The 21,968-nt window shown below is 40.5% G+C and overlaps 1 protein-coding gene across 9 annotated transcripts in view; it reads right to left on the bottom strand.

The window, feature by feature from the left end:
• The window catches only part of dync2h1 (dynein cytoplasmic 2 heavy chain 1), a 474,884-nt gene that overhangs the window by 177,036 nt on the left and 275,880 nt on the right, over window positions 1-21,968 (bottom strand). For all 9 annotated transcript variants that reach the window (XM_072263133.1, XM_072263132.1, XM_072263135.1 and 6 more), the window contains 2 exons: window positions 7,557-7,622; window positions 5,792-5,842 (listed from right to left, as the gene is read on the bottom strand). In XM_072263133.1, the coding sequence (XP_072119234.1) occupies window positions 5,792-5,842; window positions 7,557-7,622 (117 nt within the window). The remainder of the gene's footprint in view (window positions 1-5,791; window positions 5,843-7,556; window positions 7,623-21,968) is intronic.

Here is a 21,968-nt window from a genome sequence, read left to right on the forward strand (position 1 = left end):
GTTAATTGCCTCTAATCACCAAAGTCGAGGGACACGGGAAAACAGGGAATCAACGGTCCGGATCATAACATAAACAAGCTAAATTTAAAGGGACCCCGATCCGGACCATGACACTATACTAGTTATTTTGGCAAGTAAAGCTACTTGGTTAGTGAAACAGAATTTCTTTTTGACATATTGTTATTACAATTTATCAGCGTGTTACAAACAGAGATCAGCCTAGTTCTCTCAGCTCTTCATAATTTATACTTTTGCATAGGGAAAATGCTCAGTGTAATATATCCAGATTTGAAAGCTTGTTTAAGACATGAACTGTGAGGTCAGAAGGAAGCCATGAGGTGGATTGGTGAAGTCTTTAGGCTTGAAGACGACAGAATTAATATAAAATAGGATATAGTAAATGTGAAAAATCAGTATATTTTTCAATAAGAAAATATAGTATACAGAGTTCTCTTGAACAGTTTGGAAGGCAAATGACATACTGGTCTTATGTGTAAGGGAGCTGGAGTGCAAAAGGTAAGCAAGTCATTGATGAGACTCCACAAGTCTCTGGTGAAACCTCAACTGGAGTGATGTGTGCCATTTTAGCATTCATTGTTGAAGTAGATTGGCAGCCAAGTCGGTGCAACATGGACTTACCAATTACTCTTGGGATAAGAAGAAATCATGTAAAAACTTTGCTGCATTCAGCAGAGTTTAGAGGAATACAATCTCATTAACACACAAGAGGTTCTGTGAGTGATTGACAGGCAGAAGTGAAAACAAGTCAGTATGGGCCAGTATAACATATTAGTAAGCAGGTGGTCGAGTGGTACAATCATACCAATAGAAAAATTATGTAACCATGCCATCAGTTACTTTCCTCCCATGTACCAGGTAGATCCAAGAGGTTGTGTCCTCTAGCTAGAGAGGCTAAAACTAGATGACAAAGTCTTAGGCTAATAATTCCACATTTAGATCTAAGATTTTTGGACACTAAGGGATTTGAGAGTATGGGGATCAGTTAAGAAAGTAAACTTGAAACAATGGTTCAACTATGATCTTATAGAATGGCAAAGGTGATTTAAGGAGCCAAAAGGCCTACTTCTGTGTTTTTACGCAGAGTGGTGAGTGCGTAGAATAGGCTGCCAGTGGCAGTGGAGGCGGAAACAATAGGGTGTTTTAAGAGACTCCTGAATGCTCCCTGGAGCTTAGAAAAATAGAGGGCTATAGGTAAGCCTCGGTAGTTCTAAGGTAAGGATATGTTCGGCACAGCTTTGTGGGCCACAGGGCCTGTATTGTGCTGTAGGTTTTCTATGTTTTAAAAACTATATTCACTTAGCCTACCACATTATGACCATCTCACTACCCTATTATTATTCCTTTAAAGTTCGGAGTTCAAAATAAATTTATTGTCAAAGTACATATATGTACAACCCTGAGATTCATTTCCTTTCTGGGCATAATCAAAAACTCCATAATGGAATAATAACCAAAATAGAATCAATGGAAGACCACGCCAACTTGGGCGTTCACGCGGTGTGCAAAAGACAACAAACTGTACAAGTACAAAAAGAAAAAAAATAAATAAATAAGTTTGCAATAAATATCCAATAAATAATGGCTTTAGGAACACTTCAATGATGGGGCAAGAGAAGTTAAGTGAAGTTGACTCCTTTGGTTCAAGAGCCTGATGGTTGAGCAGTAATAACTGTTCCTGAACCTGTTCCTGAACCCTGACGATCCAGCTGCTTTCGTGTGACAGCATTTCCTGCAGATGTATTCAATGGTGGGGACGGCTTTACCCATGATGGCCTGGGCCATATCCACTACATTTTTAGGATTTTCCATTCAGGGGCATGGGTGTTTCCATACCAGGCTGTGAATCAACCCAATTAACCCTCCACTACGCATATATAGAAGTTTATCAAAGTTTGAAATGTCATGCCGAATCTCTGCAAACTCCTAAGGAAGTGGACGCGCTGCCGTGCTTTCCTTGTAATTCCATTTATGTGCTGGGCCCAGGACAGGTCCTCTGAAATCGTAACACCAAGCAATTTAAAGTTGCTAACCCTCTTCAACTCTGATCTTCCAATAAGGACCAGCACTTGGATCTCTGCTTTCCTTCGCCTGAAGTCAATAATCAAATCCTTGTTCTTGCTGGTATTGAGTAAGAGGTCGTTGCTGTGGCACCACTCAGCCAGGTTTTCAATCTCCCTCCTATATGCTGATTCGTCACCACCTTTGGTTCGGTCTACAACAGAGTTATTGTCAACAAATTTGAATATAGCATTGGAGCTATGCTTAGTCACACCATCGTAAGTGCAAAGTAAGTAGCGCAGGGGAGTAAGCACACTTGCGCTGATGGAGATCAAGAAAGAGATGTTGTCGTCAATTTGAACTGTCAGGGGTCTGCAAGTGAGGAAATCAAGGATCCAATTGCACAAGGAGGTATTGATGCCAAGGTCTTGGAGCTTATTGATTAGCTTTGAGGGGATGATGTACAAAATACCAAGCTGTAGCCATTTATAAGCATCCTGATGTATGTATCTTTGCTGTTCAGATGTTCCACGATTGACTGAATAGCCAATGAGATGGCATCTGCTGTGGACCTGTTGCTCTGGTAGCAAATTGGAGTGGATCTAAGTCGCTTCTCAGGCAGGAGTTGATATGTTTCACCACCAGCCTCTCAAAACACTTCATCACTGTGGATGTAAGTGCAACTGGGCGATAGTCATTGAGGCAAGTCAATACACTCTTCTTGGGTACCAGTATAATTGAAACCAGTTTGAAACGAGTGGGTACCACACACGACTGAAGCAAGAGGTTAAAGATCTCAGGGAAAACACCAGCCAGTTGATCAGCACATGTCTTTAGTACTTGGCCAGGTATGCCATCTGGGCCTGATGCTTTTCGTAGGTTCACCCTCCTGAAGGTTGCTTGCTCGTCTGCCTCAGAGACTGAAATCATAGAATCATGGGGGGGATGTGGGAGTTTGAGATGGTTCCTCTATGTTTTGATGGTCAAAGCAAGCATAGAAGGCATTGAGCTCATCTGGAAGCAAAGTGCCACTGCCACCTTTTGCTTGATTTAACTTATAAGAGGTGATTGTATTCAAGCTCTGCCACAACTATCGAGCATCCTTCATTGATTCAAGTTTAGTCCAGAATTGCCACCCTCACCCATGAGGTGGCTTTCTGGAAATTGTACCTAAAAAAAGAAGAATCTCAGGGTTGTATGTAGTGACATGCATGTACTCTGATAATAAATTTTACTTTGAACTTTGAACCTGGGTCCCTTGAAATTTTCTTGGTCCCCATACTTGAATGCCTCTGCTCTGGCTCTCAGCAGATTGTGGATATCACGGTTCATCCAGCACTTCTGCGTTGGGAAGACGCTGAAAAATTTTGTGGGGACACAGTCATGTACAGGTTTCCCCTGCCATCCGAAGGTACAGCGTTCCTTTGAAACGGTTCGTAAGCCGAAATGTCGTAAAGCGAAGAAGCAATTACCATTTATTTATACGGGAAAATTTTGTGAGTGTTCGCAGACCCAAAAATAACCTACCAAATCATGCCAAATAACACATAAAACCTAAAATAACAGTAACACATAGTAAAAGCAGGAATGGTATGATAAATACACAGCCTATATAAAGTAGAAATACTTCTCTACAATGATTGCCTACACAGATCTCTGTAGCGAAAATCTCACGCAAGCGCTCTTGGCAGAAAATCTCACGCAAGCGCTGTTGGCATAAACGCGCTTTCCAGTAACCTTTAAACTATGAAACTGCCAAATCATACCAAATAGCACGTAAAAATACACAGCCTTTATAAAGTAGAAATAATGTATGTACAGTGTAGTATCACTTACGGGAATTGAGAAGACATCGAGCACACTGATGATGGTGTGATAGACTGAGCTGTCACAGGTTGGGGTGGTGCAGTGGCCCCTACCCTACAGGCCGCCGACTGATACATTGCCGCGAAGCACGCAGGGGTAGCCAGGAGGCACACAGCACATCTTTAAGAAAAAAGCCGAAATAAACATGCTAATTAATTAGGTGCTGCCCGGCACGTAAATGTCGGCGCAGATCAGAGGCGATTGACGATTGCATCGGCACTGATCTGGGTCGACAATTACGTGCTAGGCGGCACCTAATTAATTAGCATGCTTATTTCAGCTTTTTTCTTAAAGACGTGCTGTGTGCCTCCCGGCTACCGCTGCATTCTCCGCGAATCGGTACAATATCTGACCGGGGCCCGGGGTTTTGGGTGGTGGGACACGGGGTGTCATCTCATCATCGATCAGGGCAGGCAGCTCATCTTCTCCTATGACTGCCTGCCTCGATGTCAAAGGTCGAGGTTCGTCGTCTGCTGTGGCTGATGTGGAAGGCTTGCTTGACTGCTGAGCCTCGAGCATTTTTATATCACACAGTTCTTTGTAAGGACTCAAACCATCCTGCAAATATCCCCTAAACCTACGTACCCTTTCAAAATTAAAGTTGTACTTTATCATTGCAGCGAAAATCTCATGCAGCTGCTTCACGTTCAGTTCCTGGATGACTTCACTTTCGCTACTGCATTCGGTTTCAATTGTTATCCTTTCCTCTTCCAATTGCATCAGCTCTTCATCTATCAGTTCTTGGTCATGGGATGCCAAAACCTCTTCAACATCATCTTCGTCAGCTTCCACAAGCCAAACTCACTTTGTCCTTGCTTCGTTCACCACGATCGAAACGCTTAATTATGTCTAGTTTTACGCTAAGTGTAACACCCTTACAAGCTCTTTCAGGCTTTTCCGACACCTTAGGACTCATCTTGCTAACGACTGCTCAATGCAACATGTTTAAGCAATGCCGTTCCGAATCTGGGGGAGAGTGGCTATTCAGGGTACGCGCTGCCTTTTATCACGCGCTGATTTTTTATCGCGCGCTGCCTTTCCTCTATAACAGTGAAAACACCTTCTGAAAGTGAAAACTGGGTACTAATGTAGGTCTTTCGTAACAGTGAGGTTTCGTAAAGCGAACATTCGAAAAGCGGGGGACACCTGTACAGTTGTTTTAATAAGGTCCGTTACAACCATGGGGTATTCACTTAGATCCACAGACGAGTCCTTGAACACAGCCCAGCCCACCGACTCAAAGCAATCCTATAACCGCTCCTCTGCCTCCCATGACCTTGTTGCCCTAATCTCTGCAGCTTTGCTCTTTAGCCTCTGCCTGTAGGCAGGCAGGAGGACAGCCAAGTGATCCGACTTACTGAAATGTGGTCTGGGCATGGAACGGTAGGCTTTTCTAATCTTAGTATTACAGTGGTCTAGTGTGTTGGGACTTCTGGTACTACATGTTATTTATATTTAATAATGGCTTCCAGCATTTTGCTGTTAATTAATCTCGAGATAACTATCTTCCTATTTTCCCTCGCTTTACTTTCTACACTTGCCACGTTTTAATTCTCTGGGATAGTCCAAAAGGCAGTTTGGAAGATTACAGTAAATGCATCAAATTCTTCCCCTTCACATCAGTTGGTGCACTTGGGTCTGAGGCTGTCAAGTTCAAGAAATACGTTGGAAATTAGTAGCTTTTAACTTCTCAAGCTGAGTATATTGTATATAATCAAGCCAAACCCTTAATGCTCATTTGCACTGGATAGAAAGCCTAAAATTCTTTCCCAAATTGTGCTATCACATGGCTGGATGAAATGCTCAGTTGATGCACCTCCTGCAATCCTCAGCAAAAACAAAAAAAATATTATATAAACATTATTATAAAATCTAAAATAGGATCCTCTATTTAATAAAGACTTACCGTTTTCCGAAGCATGTCTCCAACAATCAAACCAGTAAATGCATCCCATTCCTAAAGAAGGTGTTAAAGCATAGAATGTATAATTGGATTTCCCTTATAAAACAAAACAAGGTGAACTAGAATTTTTTTCCTGCCTTTTTTTGCAAAGCTTAGCAGTATTATACATATTTATCTGTAGTTGGGAACACAAAAATAATATACTGCAGTTGCTAGAAATCTGAATAAAAAATAAAACGTTATTTATGCTCTGTATATCAGGTAACATCAATATAAAAAGAAAGACAGAGTTAGATTAGGGACTTTTAAAAGAAATGATGTAACATTAACTTTCAGTACTATCTCTATAAATGCTATCTGGCCTGCTGAATATTTCTAGCATTTTTTATCCTTGTTTTCAGCTTACTTTGTCAATATTACTCAAACAGCAACAAAAACCAGAAATGTTGAAAATCAAACTCATATAAACAGAGAATGTTTGAAATCTTCAGGATATGAGATAGCATCTGCAGCGAGAGAAACAAGGTTAAATATTTGGTTGACTACCTCATATTGCAATAGATTTTCCCAGGTCTTTCTCCATATATTAACTATGATTTCTAGAAAAACTAAGTAATAGGGAACACAAATTTCTGAAGCAAATACAGGGACGCAAACACCATTCTGAAATAATAAAAGTAATTCTGGAGTGCATAACCCCCCCCCCCCACCCCCTGTCTTTCTTCCCGGACCTCCTGTCCCATGATCCTCTCGAATCCCCTTTTGCCTATCACCTGTCCAGCTCTTGGCTCTATCCCTCCCCCTCCTGTCTTCTCCTATCATTTTGGATCTCCCCCTCCCCCTCCAACTTTCAAATCCCTTACTCACTCTTCTTTCAGTTAGTCCTGACGAAGGGTCTCTGCCTGAAACGTCGACTGCACCTCTTCCTACAGATGCTGCCTGGCCTGCTGCGTTCACCAGCAACTTTGATGTGTGTTGCATAAACAGCAGCAAGGTCGGCTACAAATTGTTAGAGTTAATATTCTGTTTGCTCGGCATTAATTCCATATGACATTTGTGTTAAAGATAAACTATAAACAAAATAGTTGGAAGCAAAAAGCAAAATAAAAATAGAAATCAAAAAGGTGTGGTGGAGTGTCCCATTAGAGTAAGTTTTGAGGTAACAGCATTTTAGCGTAAGTATAATAAATGTATTAGAAGTGACTGTGCTTCTTTCATGCTTAAGGAGAATTTTGCAGTAGAGCAATGTTGTCTAGGGCTGCCAATGTTATCTGCAACTGAGAGATCACTGAAATATATTTTGGCCAATCCATTAATTATTCATTATATACTCGTTTACACGCAAGAGTAATAGATATGATGAAAACGAAAACTTTCAACATTACAGGAGAGATTATGAAGGGATCGTGTAGATCCATACAAATTGGAAGAAATATAGAGGGTCAGAATATAAAAAGATCTTTTCACAAATGATGCATTAGGAGAAGAGTTCAGAAGAAGTTCAAAGTCCAAAATGAAATGTGCTGACATGACTGAAACTGAGCTTTATCACCCAATAGAAAGAAATCAGAGGAATATTAAGAAAATGTATACAGAACTTGGTGGAACACTACTTAAAAGATTGTATAAAGGCATAATGGGCCAAATGTCAACTTTCTACATCAGGATTTTCTGACTTTTACCAAGTAATGGGAATGCCACCACTAAAAGTGATGATTACAAATCACATCTAAATTGCTTCTTACAATAAAGAAGATTAGTTTCTTACATTTTCTTGGAAAAGATCTGGATGCATTCCACGGACAAAATGCAAAGCAAACATCAGTTGATCGGCCTGCATTTAAAAACAGAACAGATTTTGCATTAAAATCTAAAACATGACTTTACACTCAACTATCAAATTTACTCCAATATAAAACAGAAAATGTTGGAAAAGCTCAGCAAGTCAAGAAGCATACGTGGAAAGAGAATCAGTCAATGTTTTGCATCAGCAACACATCATCAGAACTAACATACTTGCTGTCAAGAAGAACAACTAAAACAAAACCTGAAAAAATGTTATCTTCATCGATAAGGCACTGAATGGTAGAATCAAATTTGCTCACATTAGCTAATTAGAGAACAATTCTTCTTCCTCTGGCCCAATATTGCAAAGTTTTTGCTCCAGATTACTAACGACATTTTGCACTCATAATTAATTACTGAACACCATTATATTCAGTCACAAAGTAAAGCAGAAATAAAACACCGAATTCTGAAACAATACACACAATATTTCCAGCATCTGCAGTATCTCTTGTGTTGCTGAATTCTGAAAATCTGAATTAAAACACAAGGAAAATCAGGATTCAGAAACAGTTAATTTTTCAAGCTCTACCATCCACTAAATGGAAACACAAAAGAACACTGTTTTTAACAAAATTTAGCAAGTGAAAGAGCTGAGAACATGAAACAATAGGTGATAGAAAGTAGGCCACGAGTGATTAAATGACAAAAGTGATTCTGCTGCTGTCAAATTAGTTCTTTTGTTCAAAGTTATGCCACATAATTATTTTGAGATTATCAGAAGTATAACTCAAGTAACTGATTAACAGATTGATTCCGCTGCACTTATATGCCTGACATGTGAGAGCACTTTCAGCTGGCAGGTTCATGTCATTACATTACAAAGGAGCAAAACACAAGCACCACAAAGATGATTTCAAAAAGTGAGTGGGTGTGCTGTTGGACAGTCCAATACCTAATTTTCAAGATAGCTAAATAAGAATTGAAGTATAAAACTAACTGCAATGTCAGGAAACTTCGCAGCAAATTTAGATCGGAGGTCCACAAAGAGCAAGGAACTGATAATTAGGTAACCTGAAATTTTAAAATTATCAGATCAGAAGGGCAGGCCATATCTGTTGAAAGAGAGTTAAAACTTCAAGTCCAAACCACCTTGTCAGAGCCAGGAAAGAAGAAAAATAGTTAGTTTAGAGATACAAATAAGTGTCAAGGGATAGAAAAGACAAAAGGTATATCTCTGGTAGAGTGAGACCAAATGGTTTTATATTGCAGTTAGAGACAGATTATCCTTTGCCTGTGTTGTATGTTACTAATAACAGGGCTATGGATCATACACAGCAGATAAAGCTGTACCGTGGAAAAATAAATATTGAACCAAAGTTCACAGATGGATGAATGTGATGATGGTGAGGACAATATGAGTGAGGTTGATGTTCTGGAGCATGTTGATATTAAGGGAGAGGAGGTGTTGGAGTTGTTAAAATACATTAGGACAGATAAGCCCCCGGAGCCTGACGGAATATTCCCCAGGCTGCTCCACGAGGCGAGGGAAGAGATTGCTGAGCCTCTGGCTAGGATTTTTATGTCCTCGTTGTCCACGGGAATGGTACTGGAGGATTGGAGGGAGGCGAATGTTGTCCCCTTGTTCAAAAAAGGTAGTAGGGATAGTCCGGGTAATTATAGACCAGTGAGCCTTACGTCTGTGGTGGGAAAGCTATTGGAAAAGATTCTTACAGATAGGATCTATAGGCATTTAGAGAATCATGGTCTGATCAGGGACAGTCAGCATGGCTTTGTGAAGGGCAGATCGTGTCTAACAAGCCTGATAGAGTTCTTTGAGGAGGTGACCAGGCATATAGATGAGGGTAGTGCAGTGGATGTGATCTATATGGATTTTAGTAAAGCATTTGACAAGGTTCCACACGGTAAGCTTATTCAAAAAGTTAGAAGGCATGGGATCCAGGGAAGTTTGGCCAGGTGGATTCAGAATTGGCTTGCCTGCAGAAGGCAGAGGGTGGTGGCGGAGGGAATAAATTCAGATTGGAGGATTGTGACTAGTGGTGTCCCACAAGGATCTGTTCTGGGACCTCTACTTTTCGTGATTTTTATTAACGACCTGGATGTGGGGGTAGAAGGGTGGGTTGGCAAGTTTGCAGACGACACAAAGGTTGGTGGTGTTGTAGATAGTGTAGAGGATTGTCAAAGATTGCAGAGAGACATTGATAGGATGCAGGAGTGGGCTGAGAAGTGGCAGATGGAGTTCAACCTGGAGAAGTGTGAGGTGGTACACTTTGGAAGGACAAACTCCAAGGCAGAGTACAAAGTAAATGGCAGGATACTTGGTAGTGTAGAGGAGCAGAGGGATCTGGGGGTACATGTCCACAGATCCCTGAAAGTTGCCTCACAGGTGGATAGGGTAGTTAAGAAAGCTTATGGGGTGTTAGCTTTCATAAGTCAAGGGATAGAGTTTAAGAGTCGTGACGTAATGATGCAGCTCTATAAAACTCTGGTTAGGCCACACTTGGAGTACCGTGTCCAGTTCTGGTCACCTCACTATAGGAAGGATGTGGAAGCATTGGAAAGGGTACAGAGGAGATTTACCAGGATGCTGCCTGGTTCAGAAAGTATGCATTACGATCAGAGATTAAGGGAGCTAGGGCTTTACTCTTTGGAGAGAAGGAGGATGAGAGGAGACATGATAGAGGTGTACAAGATAATAAGAGGAATAGATAGAGTGGATAGCCAGCACCTCTTCCCCAGGGTACCACTGCTCAATACAAGAGGATATGGCTTTAAGGTAAGGGGTGGGAAGTTCAAGGGATATTAGAGGAAGGTTTTTTACTCAGAAAGTGATTGGTGCGTGGAATGCACTGCCTGAGTCAGTGGTGGAGGCAGATATACTAGTGAAGTTTAAGAAACTACTAGACAGGTATATGGAGGAACTTAAGGTGGGGGCTTATATGGGAGGCAGGGTTTGAGGATCGGCACAACATTGTGGGCCGAAGGGCCTGTACTGTGCTGTACTATTCTATGTTCTGTGTTCTATGATTGGCAGAAACGGTCAGTCTGAGACAGATAGAAGGAACAAGTTAACTAAATCTGGAGAATTCAATACTGAATCTGGAAAGCCTCACCGTGCACAGAGGGAAGATGATTTGTTAATCTTGAAGTTTGTATTGGGCCTCATTAAAACAGTATAGAATGAATGCCATACACTGACGGTTCTGAGTGGAAGGGGGTGGAAGAATTCAAGTGGCAGGCAACAGGAAAATCAGGAATGACAAACTACAGTTAGAACATAAAATTTAAATTAGTGATAAACATAGACTTCAGCTAAAATGAGATGTTTCATTTAACCTCTGAATTAATTGACGGTAACTCAATGACAGCTTCTAATGCATTGAAAGAAATACACACAAATATTTTAAGATTATCCTAACATGTGCTTTGTACAGAGAAGAAAAAAACCATGCCAGATTACAAGGATTACATCTGCACCAGGTGCACTGAGATGAGGCTCCTGAAGGACCGTGTTAAGGAGCTGGAGATGGAAACTGATGACCTTCGGCTAATTAGGGAAAGTGAGGAGGTGCTAGGTTCTACCTATAGAGAGGTAGTGGATAGCACCCCTGTGACAGTCCCCCTCAGAAATCGATATATCATTTTGGATACTGTTGAAGAGGCAGACCTGACAGAGGAGGACCACAGTGAACAAGACTCTGGCATTCTGCCCAGTACCGAAATCAAGAGACGGACAAGAGATTCTGCGAGCCGGACAAGGATACCCGGATGGTGTGTTGCCTCCCTGGTGCCAAGGTATGGGATGTCTCAGATCGAGTCCAGAGTATTCTGAGGAGAGAGAGGTACCAATGACATAGACAGAAAAAGAGAGAAGGTCCTGAAGAAAGATTACTGGGAGCTAGAAAGAAAATTGAAAAGCCGGACCTCCAGAGTAATTATATCAGGATTGCTGCCTGAGCTGAGCGCTAATGAAGGTAAGAATAGCAGAATTAAGCAGATGAATGTGTGGCTAAGTAACTGGTGCAGGGGGCAGGGCTTCAAATTCTTGAATCATTGGGATCTATTTTGGGGAAAGTATGACTTATACAAAAAAGATGGATTACATCTGAACTCAAAAGGTACTAATATCCTGGCGGGATTGTTTAATATAGCTGTTAGGGAGGGTTTAAACTAAGTTAGCAAGGGGAAGGAAACCAAGGTGTTAGGGTCGAGGAAGAGGAAAATAGAAATAAGTCAAAAATACTGTGCAGCAAAGATGACAAGAAGGACAGGCCGGTGACTATACAGGATAATTTGCTGCAAAATAGAAATATAGCAAAATTGGCAACAGATACTGATCTAGATGTACTGTACTTAAATGCACGCAGCATTAGAAATAAAGTGGATGACCTTGCTGCACAGCTGCAGGTTAAAAGATATGACATTGTGGCCGTCACCGAGTCATGGCTAAATGATGGATGTGATTGGGAGCTGAATATCCAAGGATACACAGTGTATAGGAAAGATAGGAAGGTAGGTAAAGGGGGCGGCGTGGCCCTGATGGTAAGTAACGATATCAAATCAATAGAAAGAAGGGACATAGGATCAGAAGAGGTAGAATCCTTATGGGTAGAATTAAGAAATGGCAAGGGTAAAAAGACACTAATAGCAGTAATATACAGGCCTCCAAACAGCACTCGGGATGTGGACTACAAGTTGCAGCTGGAAATAGAAAAAGCGTGTCAGAAAGAAAATGTCAAGATAATTATGGGGGATTTTAATATGAAAGTGGATTGGGAAAGTCAGGAAGGTAATGGATCTCAGGAGAGGGAGTTTGTAGAATGCCTACAGGATGGCTTTTTGGAGCAGCTTGTCCAGAAGCCCACCAGGGGACCGGCTGTTTTGGATTGGGTGCTGTGTAACGAACCTGAGGCGATTACGGAGCTGGAGGTAAAGGAACCCCTCGGAAGGAGTGATCATAATATGATTGAGTTCAGTTTTAAATTTGAAAAGGAGAAGCTGGTATCATGTGTATCGATATTTCAGTGGAACAGGGGAAATTACAATGGTATGAGGGAGGAACTGGCCCAAGTCAATTGGAAAAGTAAGCTAAATGGAGGGACAGCAGAGCAGAATTGGATGAAATTCCGACAAGAAATAAGGAAAATGCAGGAAAAATATATTCCAAGAAAAAAGAAAATCATGAATGGAAAAATGGCACAAATGTGGCTAACGAGAGAGGTTAAGGCAAAAATAAAAGCAAACAAAATGGCGTACAAGGAAGCAAAAAATAGTGGGAAAAATGAGGACTGGAAGACTTTTAAAAACTTACAGAAGGAAACTAAGAAATTCATTAGGAAAGAAAAGATGAATTATGAAAGGAAGTTGGTGATAAACATAAAAAAGGATACTAAGAGTTTTTTTAAATATATGAAGAGTAAAAGAGTGACAAGGGTAGATACGGGACCGATTGAAAATGATGCTGGAGAAATTATAATGGATAACAAAGAGATGGCGGAGGAACTGAATGAGTATTTTGCATCAGTCTTCACAGTGGAAGACATGAGCAATATACCTGATAGCCTGAGGTATCAGGGAATAGAATAAGGTGCAGTCAAGATTACCAGAGAGAAAGTGCTTGGGAAGCTAAGAGGACTAAGAATAGATAAGTCTCCCGGTCCGGATGAGGTGCACCCAAGGGTTCTGAAGGAGGTGGCTTTGGAGATTGTGGAAGCATTGGAAATGATCTTCCACGAATCAATAGACTCTGGCATGGTTCCGGAAGACTGGAAGGTCGCAAATGTAGTTCCGCTATTTAAGAAAGGAAGGAGGCAGCAAAAAGAAAATTACAGACCTATTAGTCTGACATCGGTAGTTGGAAAGATATTGGAGTCAATCCTCAAGGACGAGGTTATGAAATACCTCAAGGTGCATGACAAGATAGGCCGAAGCCAGCATGGTTTCATGAAGGAAAGATCCTGCCTCACCAACCTATTGGAATTTTTTGAGGTAATCTCAAGTAAGATTGACAAGGGAGAGGCTGTGGATGTTGTGTATTCGGATTTTCAAAAGGCCTTCGATAAGGTGCCGCATAAGAGGCTGCTTAATAAGATGACAGCCCATGGAACTATAGGAAAGATATTGAAATGGGTGGAGCATTGGCTGATAGGCAGAAAGCAAAGGGTGGGAATAAAGGGATTCTATTCTGATTGGTTGCCGGTTACTAGTGGTGTTCCACAGGGGTCGGTGTTGGGACTGCTTCTTTTTACAATGTGTATCGATGATTTGGATTATGGATTAAATGGTTTTGTGGCTAAGTTTGCGGATGACACCAAGATAGGTGGAGAAGCAGGAAATGTTGAAGAAACGGAAAGGTTTCAGAGAGACTTAGTTAGTTTAGGAGAGTGGGCAAAGAAATGGCAGATGAGATACAACGTTGACAAATGTACCGTTGTACATTTTGGAAGAAGAAATAATCAGGCAGATTATTATTTGGATGGGGAGAAAATTCAAAACTCGGAAGTGCAAAGGGACTTGGGGGTCCTCGTGCAGGATACCCTAAAGGTTAACCACCAAGTTGGATCGGCGGTAAGGAAAGTGAATGCTATGTTGGCATTCATTTCAAGAGGAATAGTGTATCAGAGTAAGGAGGTGTTGATGAGGCTCTATGGGGCATTAGTGAGACCTCATTTGGAATACTGTGTGCAGTTTTGGGCCCCCTATCTCAGAAAGGGTGTACTGATGTTGGAGAGAGTTCAGAGAAGATTTACAAGGATGATTCCTGGAATGCAGGGGCTAACATATGAGGAGCGTTTGTCGGTTCTTGGACTGTATTCATTAGAATATAGAAGAATGAGAGGGGATCTCATAGAAACATTTCGAATGTTGAAAGGGTTGGACAGAGTAGATGTGGAAAGGTTGTTTCCCTTGGTGGGTGAGTCCAGGACAAGAGGCCATAGTCATAGTATTAGAGGGTACCCAGTTAAAACAGAGATGAGGAGAAATTTTTTTAGCCAGAGGGTTGTGGATTTATGGAATTTGTTGCCACATACAGCTGTGGAGGCCCAATCATTGAGGGTGTTTAAGGAGGAGATTGACAGGTATCTAATTAGTCAGGGTGTCAAGGGATATGGGGAAAAAGCCAGAAATTGGAACTAGATGGGTGAATAGTTTAGCTCATGGGGGAGCTGCAGAGCAGACTCGATGGGCCGAATGGCCAACTTCTGCTCCTTTGTCTTGTCTTGTGAATAACAAGCAATAAAAAAGTGAGAATAAATTACATGAGATTGCTAAAGATTTTTATGCAAATTATTTCAAATCACAGTTTTGATTCTAAAATATGCAGAGAAATAAGAGCTTGTTTTCTATATATTAAGTTCAAGTTTAATTATCATTCGACCATACATGAATACAGCCAAACTAAACAGCATTCTCCCAGGACCAAGGTGCAAAGCACAGTACCAGCTGTCATACACAAAGGACACATATAGCACATACAATATAGCAGTAAACACACAGTCTCACTCAAAAGGTATAATATAGTCTAAGTCCCTGAATCCATGGATGGAGTTGGCAAGTGAAAGCTTGCAGCAGACTACAGATGAATGCAACTCAGCTAATCTTCCACCAAGCAAATACTGGAGAGCAGCACCGATGCCAGCATAGACGTCATGCCAGACATCTCCAGCGTCACCTCTCTTGGGTGGTTGCAATAGGCAACAGCACAGCACAAGGTGTAGTCCGCGCTACAACCAAGGCTTCACAGCTTTCTCATCATCAGTCCTGACAATAAACCAGTGAACTGAACTTGCAGCATTCCACATTACCAATGTCCCACAGGGCCTTCAATCACAAAAAAATGACTAAGAGAAACACTCGCTGTTATACTGCACACTGCCTTCATGCACCGACTCTGACGCCCCTCTGTAGCAGGCAGCAACACAGTCCGCCCCAAGTATAGCTCCTCCAGCTCCTACGCCAATGAGTGACTAGTTGATGCGGTGGACCTGCAGTATTTAAAGTTCTTAATGTCCAGTAGTGTCTTGCAATTGTAAAAAAGACATTTAAGAAACCTTTGGTCGGACCCAAAGAGGTCGCTGTATCCCAGCACACAACCATCTCACTGGAAACCTATCTTACGGAATAGGCTAGTCCTACGTGTAAATTGGGCTGCATATGGCCCACAGGTTAACAACCACTGGTTCAACATCAGTAGCTGAACATGAACTTCAGATCTAAGGATCCAAAAATTTAATTATTTAAATATACTTCACAAGAATTCAGTTTTCAACCAAACTTTCCCTGGAATATAATGAAATATAGACTTTGTGACTAAAATGAGATACAGCCATCCTGTGCAACAATCCAACATCTAGTAATATGATTCTATACAAGACAGTACAACATAATTTTCAAGACATAAACTTATTTTGTCTGAAAAACAATGTAAAGGTCATCACACTTTAAGTGATATCGTTATGATCAACCATCATCATCATCATCAGGTGCCGTTCCCAGTTTGAGCTTTGACTGCCATGGCCCACAGACTCCTGTTTCGGGTCAAGTGGATCAATTCATTGATATTCATTTCTAGTTCTCTTGCTGCTGTCTCCATCATCATTTGTCTTTGTCTTCCTCTTGCTTTCTTCCCTTCAATCTTTCCCACAATTACCGTGCATTCTAACTCCTCTTTCCTAATCACATGTCCAATGAAGTTACATTGCCTCTTCATGATCTCATAGATTATTTCTCTTTTTCTGTTTGCTCTGTTCATGACATCCTCGTTAGATATTCATTTCATCCATGATATTCTTTGCATCCTCCTCAAAACCCATATCTCTGCTACTTCAATTCGTTTCCTCATGTTACTAGATATTGTCCAACATTCTGAGCCATATAACATAACTGGATAAACATAACAATTCAGTACTCTGAGGCGGGTTGTCATACCTAGTTTAGTTGTTAAGATCAAGAGCATTTCTATTACAAACTGCGAGTTTCATAACTGCACATGCCACTTTATTCAATACACCTGTAATGCAAATATCTAATCAGCCAATCATGTGCCAGCAACTCAATACATAAAGTCATGAAGACAGGGTCGAGAGTTTCAGTTGTGGAAACTATAGAAAGGGTGCAGAGGAGATTTACAAGGATGTTGCCTGGATTGGGGAGCATGCCTTATAAGAATAGGTTGAGGGAACTCAGCCTTTTCTCCTTGGAGTGATAGAGGATGAGAGGTGACCTGATAGAGGTGTATAAGATGATGAGAGGCATTGATCGTGTGGACAGTCAGAGGCTTTTTCCCCAGGGCTGAAATGGCTAACACGAGAGGGAACAGTTTTAAGGTGCTTGGAAGTAGGTACAGAGGAGATGTCAGAGGTAATTTATTTATTTTTTTTATGCAGAGAGTGATGAGTGCGTGGAGTGGGCTGCCGGCAACAGTGCGGGAGGCAGACACGATAGGGTCTTTTAAGAGACTCCTGGATAGGTACATGGAGCTTAGACAAATAGAGGGCTATGGGTAACCCTAGGTAATTTCTGAAGTAAGTACATGTTTGGCACAGCATTGTGGGCCAAAGGGCCTGTATTGTGCTCTAGGTTTTCTATGTTTCTGTTGTTCAAACCAAATATCAGATTGGGGAAAAAATATGATCTAAGTGACTTTGACTGTGGAATGATTGTTGGTGCCTGAAAGGGTGGTTTCAGTAACTCAGAAACTGCTGATCTTCCAGGATTTTCACACACAATAGTCTTTAGAATTTATAGGAGGTACCTAATAAAGTGGTCACAGAGTGTATAATGTTTTTATTCATTATTAACTTAAGCCAGTACAGTTAAATAAAGAGTTAATAATCTGCACAGATTTGCCAATGAATACAAATAAGACCAATATGAATAGTAAGCAAATGCATTCCAGGAATGCTTTCCTATTTAATATGAGATTATGGCTGGCAGTTTAAACCTGTCAGCATGATCCTCTGCACACAATTATCTCTATGAATACTAACATTTAATTGGTGCTTAACTATATGCAGTCAGTGACCAAACCTTTCCTGAAATTTGAAAAAAAATCAAATATTCACACATAAACTGGTTATTTTATAATTTTCTTAGTCAATGATTCCATTACACCTCAACTAGTGGCAATATTAAAATTGAAGTATTTAAAAGAAAATTAAAATGACTGAAGAAAATTTATAGTGAAATTGAATACAATATATGAGTGTTTTGAAAAGTGCCTGTTTTTAAAGTAATAAAAATTTCCCATTGTCTACTAAACAAAGCAAACAGTGGTGGAACTAGGAATGATGCTCTGGATAATTTGAGGAACAAGGGGCAAATTTAAATGTGGAATAACCTACAGATTGATATCTGAGCTACATGCAAATTAGTGTAGGAAAAGAATGAATTAGAAAGTTGAATGCATAGCTGAAAGCAGTGTAGGATCCATGGGGTTGATTCACGATGGACTAGTGCAAGTTACCATGACAAGGTGATGTCACAAAACAACAAATTTCACATCCTATGCTCGTGACAATAAATCTAATTGTGATTCCAATTCTCTTGGACTTGTTCCACTTAAAGCAGAATGGAACCAGAATCCTCGTAAATTGATTGATTTTGACAACAATAATAGTTTTCAACTAAAGAAAGCCTCAAGATAGGACAAAAGAAAGAATTCAAGACAGGGTATATTCAGAAGTACGAGACAAGTCAAGGCTGTGGAGAAGATAAACAATTTTGGCACGCACCCTCAGAAATGTAATAAAGCATTGTGACTAAAGTGATATCAGAGAAAAACTGAAATAAAGCTAAAGATGCAATACATGTCAAGCATTCACAACAAACCAGACAAATTAAATGGATTTAATCTAACAGCCAACATGAGAATATGGTTCGAGAGTCATCAGGGTTGGAAACTAAATATTCCTGTTGCTTAATAACAACACATCAGATTTTAGATATGGAACCAAATTTTAACAGGCAAATCACACTATGAAGCATATTAAGGCAAACAAGCAGAAGAATTCAACAAAGTAAAAAGGCTCTAATTTTCTTATAGACTGGGAAAATAAAAGGACAGCAAGTCCTTCTAGAGAAAGAGATTAAAAGGAAAAACTGGTCAGTTAAACAAGAGACAAGAAAAACCATAACGAAAAATTGAAAAAAATATCCGAAAGAGTTATTTTGACCTACCTATAGCAATTGGTTTATCTGATATATTTAATATTGGCATCATTATTAAGGTAACATCTTGCAGAACATAAAGACTCATAGGGCAAACAAAACAGCATTCAGCTCAATTAACCAATTCCATTCAGGTTCTATCAAGAGTATTTTTCTATTCCTATCTTCGACATGTACTATTGTTTTATTTCTACAAAGGTGATTTAATTTCTGAAATAAATAAATATCAATGGTGCTATCAATATCCAATTGAGTGTCTGATGAAAAGTACCAACTGATCCTGTACTCTTCATAAATCTATTCAAAATGTGCCCTATCAATTGGAAGATTTTTGCCAAATGTCTAAACTTCTTCTTGGCTTCTGTGTTTCATATCAGCACCCTTTTTTATCATGTTCGGCACAGCTTTGTGGGCCGAAGGGCCTGTATAGTGCTGTAGGTTTTCTATGTGTTTAAATATTATCATTCTTTAACTTGATGCAGATCCACCAATATGGTTAATTCGGGTTTGCAAGAATGAGAATAAAATGTAGCATCTGGAGACTATACATAGACAAAATATCAAACACAATCAGTACCAGTTGAATCGTTTTTCATTCCATTCTATAAGTTCTGGGCCTAGCATTTTTCCATCAGTCATTGACATTAAGGAATAGGAATGAATAATAGCCCACAACTAGTGAACAAAACTGAAGTTTACTAACTCTATCTCATCCAGTCATGAAGGTTGATGTACAAACTACCAGGATGAGGTTCCCTGAATATCTCCATGGAGGAGTAGCAGTAAGCAGAACCTGAGTGCAAATGACAAATTAGGACTACTTGTAACTGTGTTCAGCCAGCAGGTATCTTACTCTTAATGCAGACTCATCATTACAGCAACTAGCATTCAGTCAGTTCTACTTCACATCATGAAATGCAGAATGCACAGAAAAGAACAAAGGTTCTGGTTATTGATGTAACACACATCAAAGTTGCTGGCGAACGCAGCAGGCCAGACAGCATCTCTAGGAAGAGGTACAGTCGACATTTCAAGCCGAGACCCTTCGTCAGGACTAACTGAAGGAAGAGCTAGTAAGAGATTTGAAAGTGGGCAAGGGAGGGGGAGATCCAAAATGATAGGAGAAGACAGGAGGGGGAGGGATGGAGTGAAGAGTTGGACAGGTGATTGGCAAAGGGGATATGAGAGGATCATGGGACGGGAGGCCTAGGGAGAAAGAAAGGGGGAGGGGGGAAGCCCAGAGGATGGGCAAGAAGTATAGTGAGAGGGACAAAGGGAGAAAAAGAAGAGAGAGAAAAAGAATATATATATAGATAATAATAAATAAATAAATAACAGATGGGCCTCCAACCTGATGGCATGAACATTGACTTCTCTAACTTCTGTTAATGCCCCACCTCCCCTCGTACCCCATCCGTTATTTATTATTATATATATTCTTTTTCTCTCTCTCCTTTTTCTCCCTCTGTCCCTCTCACTATACCCCTTGCCCATCCTCTGGGCCTCCCCCCCCCTTTCTTTTTCCCTAGGACTCCCATCCCATGATCCTCTCACATCCCTTTTGCCAATCACCTGTCCAGCTCTTGTCTCCATCCCTCCCCCTCTTGTCTTCTCCTATCATTTTGGATCTCCCCCTCCCCCTCCCACTTTCAAATCTCTTACTAGCTCTTCTTTCAGTTAGTCCTGACGAAGGGTCTCGGCCCGAAACGTCGACTGTACCTCTTCCTAGAGATGCTGCCTGGCCTGCTGCATTCACCAGCAACTTTTATGTGTGTTGCTTGAAATTCCAGCATCTGCAGATTTCTCCATGTTTGGTTATTAATGTTCTGGCTATTGTGTCACTCTTGTGTTCAAAAAAAATAACCAAAGCTGTAGCCAAGATGTTTCAGTACCACAATGACACTGGTCCACCTGAAAAATTGTTCCAATAGAGCTGACCCACAAAAAAATGTAATAACCACTTCATGGCTCTAGTACTGGAAGAAACAACTTAGCAACATTAGTTTACTAATAATCGACTCACTGATGCTCAGTTTCCGTTCTGCAAGAACCACTTGGCTCTAGACCACACCATAGCCTTGGTGTGAAGATGAATAAAAGAAACACATTCCAATGGGAAAGTAAGCACAACTTAAACACAAGAGTTTTGGCAGATACTGGAAATCCAGAGCAAGACACACAAATTGCAGGAGGATTTCAGCTGCTCAGGCAGCATCTATGGAAATGAATAAACACCTGATATTTCGAGCCAAGACCTTTCATCAAGACTGGAAAACAAGGGGAAGATGGCAGAATAAAAAGTTGGGGGAACAAGCTAGAAGGTGATAGATAAGTAAGGTGAACGATGTAGCCAGGTAGACGGGAAAGGTAAAGGAATGGAAAAGAAGGAGAGATGATAGGCAGGTGAGGAGAAGAGGTAAGAGACCAGAGAGAAGAATAGATGAAGAGGGAGAGGATAAGGAAAAAAAAAATGCCTAAAATACAGAGGCAGTTACTTCCTAGACTCATTCCTCAAATAAGTGACAATAGTTGAAGTGCAGTTATCACATACAGGACAACACACACAAAAGCTGGAGAAACTCAGCAGGTCAGGCAGCATCTATAGAGAGGAATAAAAAGCCAGTGTTTCAGGCCAAGACTCTCCATCGTGACTGCACTACAGTGGATTTTGTTGTCTTCTTTCTTGTAAAAAATCCTTACAATTTATGTTTAATTTATGTTTTTTTGTGATGCTGTGATGCTATATGCCTGTGATACTGCTGTAATTTAGTTTTTCACTCCAGCTGTACACACTGTAGTCATGCATATGACAGATTTGATTTTGACTTTATTTTACTTTTTAATGCTGGATCATAGTCATTCCTGTGGGGGTGGTTTTACTGTAAGGGCTACAATATTTCTAAAAGAAAAACATCACTGCTGCCATCCCAAAAGCAAATAAGGATCAAGTGTTGGGCATGTCAGTGCTGGCCATGTTCTTTGCATGAAAAAGTAGCTTTTTATGATGACCTTTTCCATGATGAGTTATGAAGTTCCCTTTCAAAATTTGAAAGAAAGTATAAACTGTAACCAACACTAGCAGCTTTATAGATGATAAAACTATAAACCAGATATAAAATTTCAATCCTGATGAAAGCCACATTCACTGCACCTTCCAAGTTTTTAATTTGCTACTGCAGCAGTGATTGAAATAATAGTCTATGCA

This window comes from Mobula birostris, chromosome 7 (genome assembly GCF_030028105.1).
Source record: "Mobula birostris isolate sMobBir1 chromosome 7, sMobBir1.hap1, whole genome shotgun sequence".
NCBI classification, from domain to species: domain Eukaryota; kingdom Metazoa; phylum Chordata; class Chondrichthyes; order Myliobatiformes; family Myliobatidae; genus Mobula; species Mobula birostris.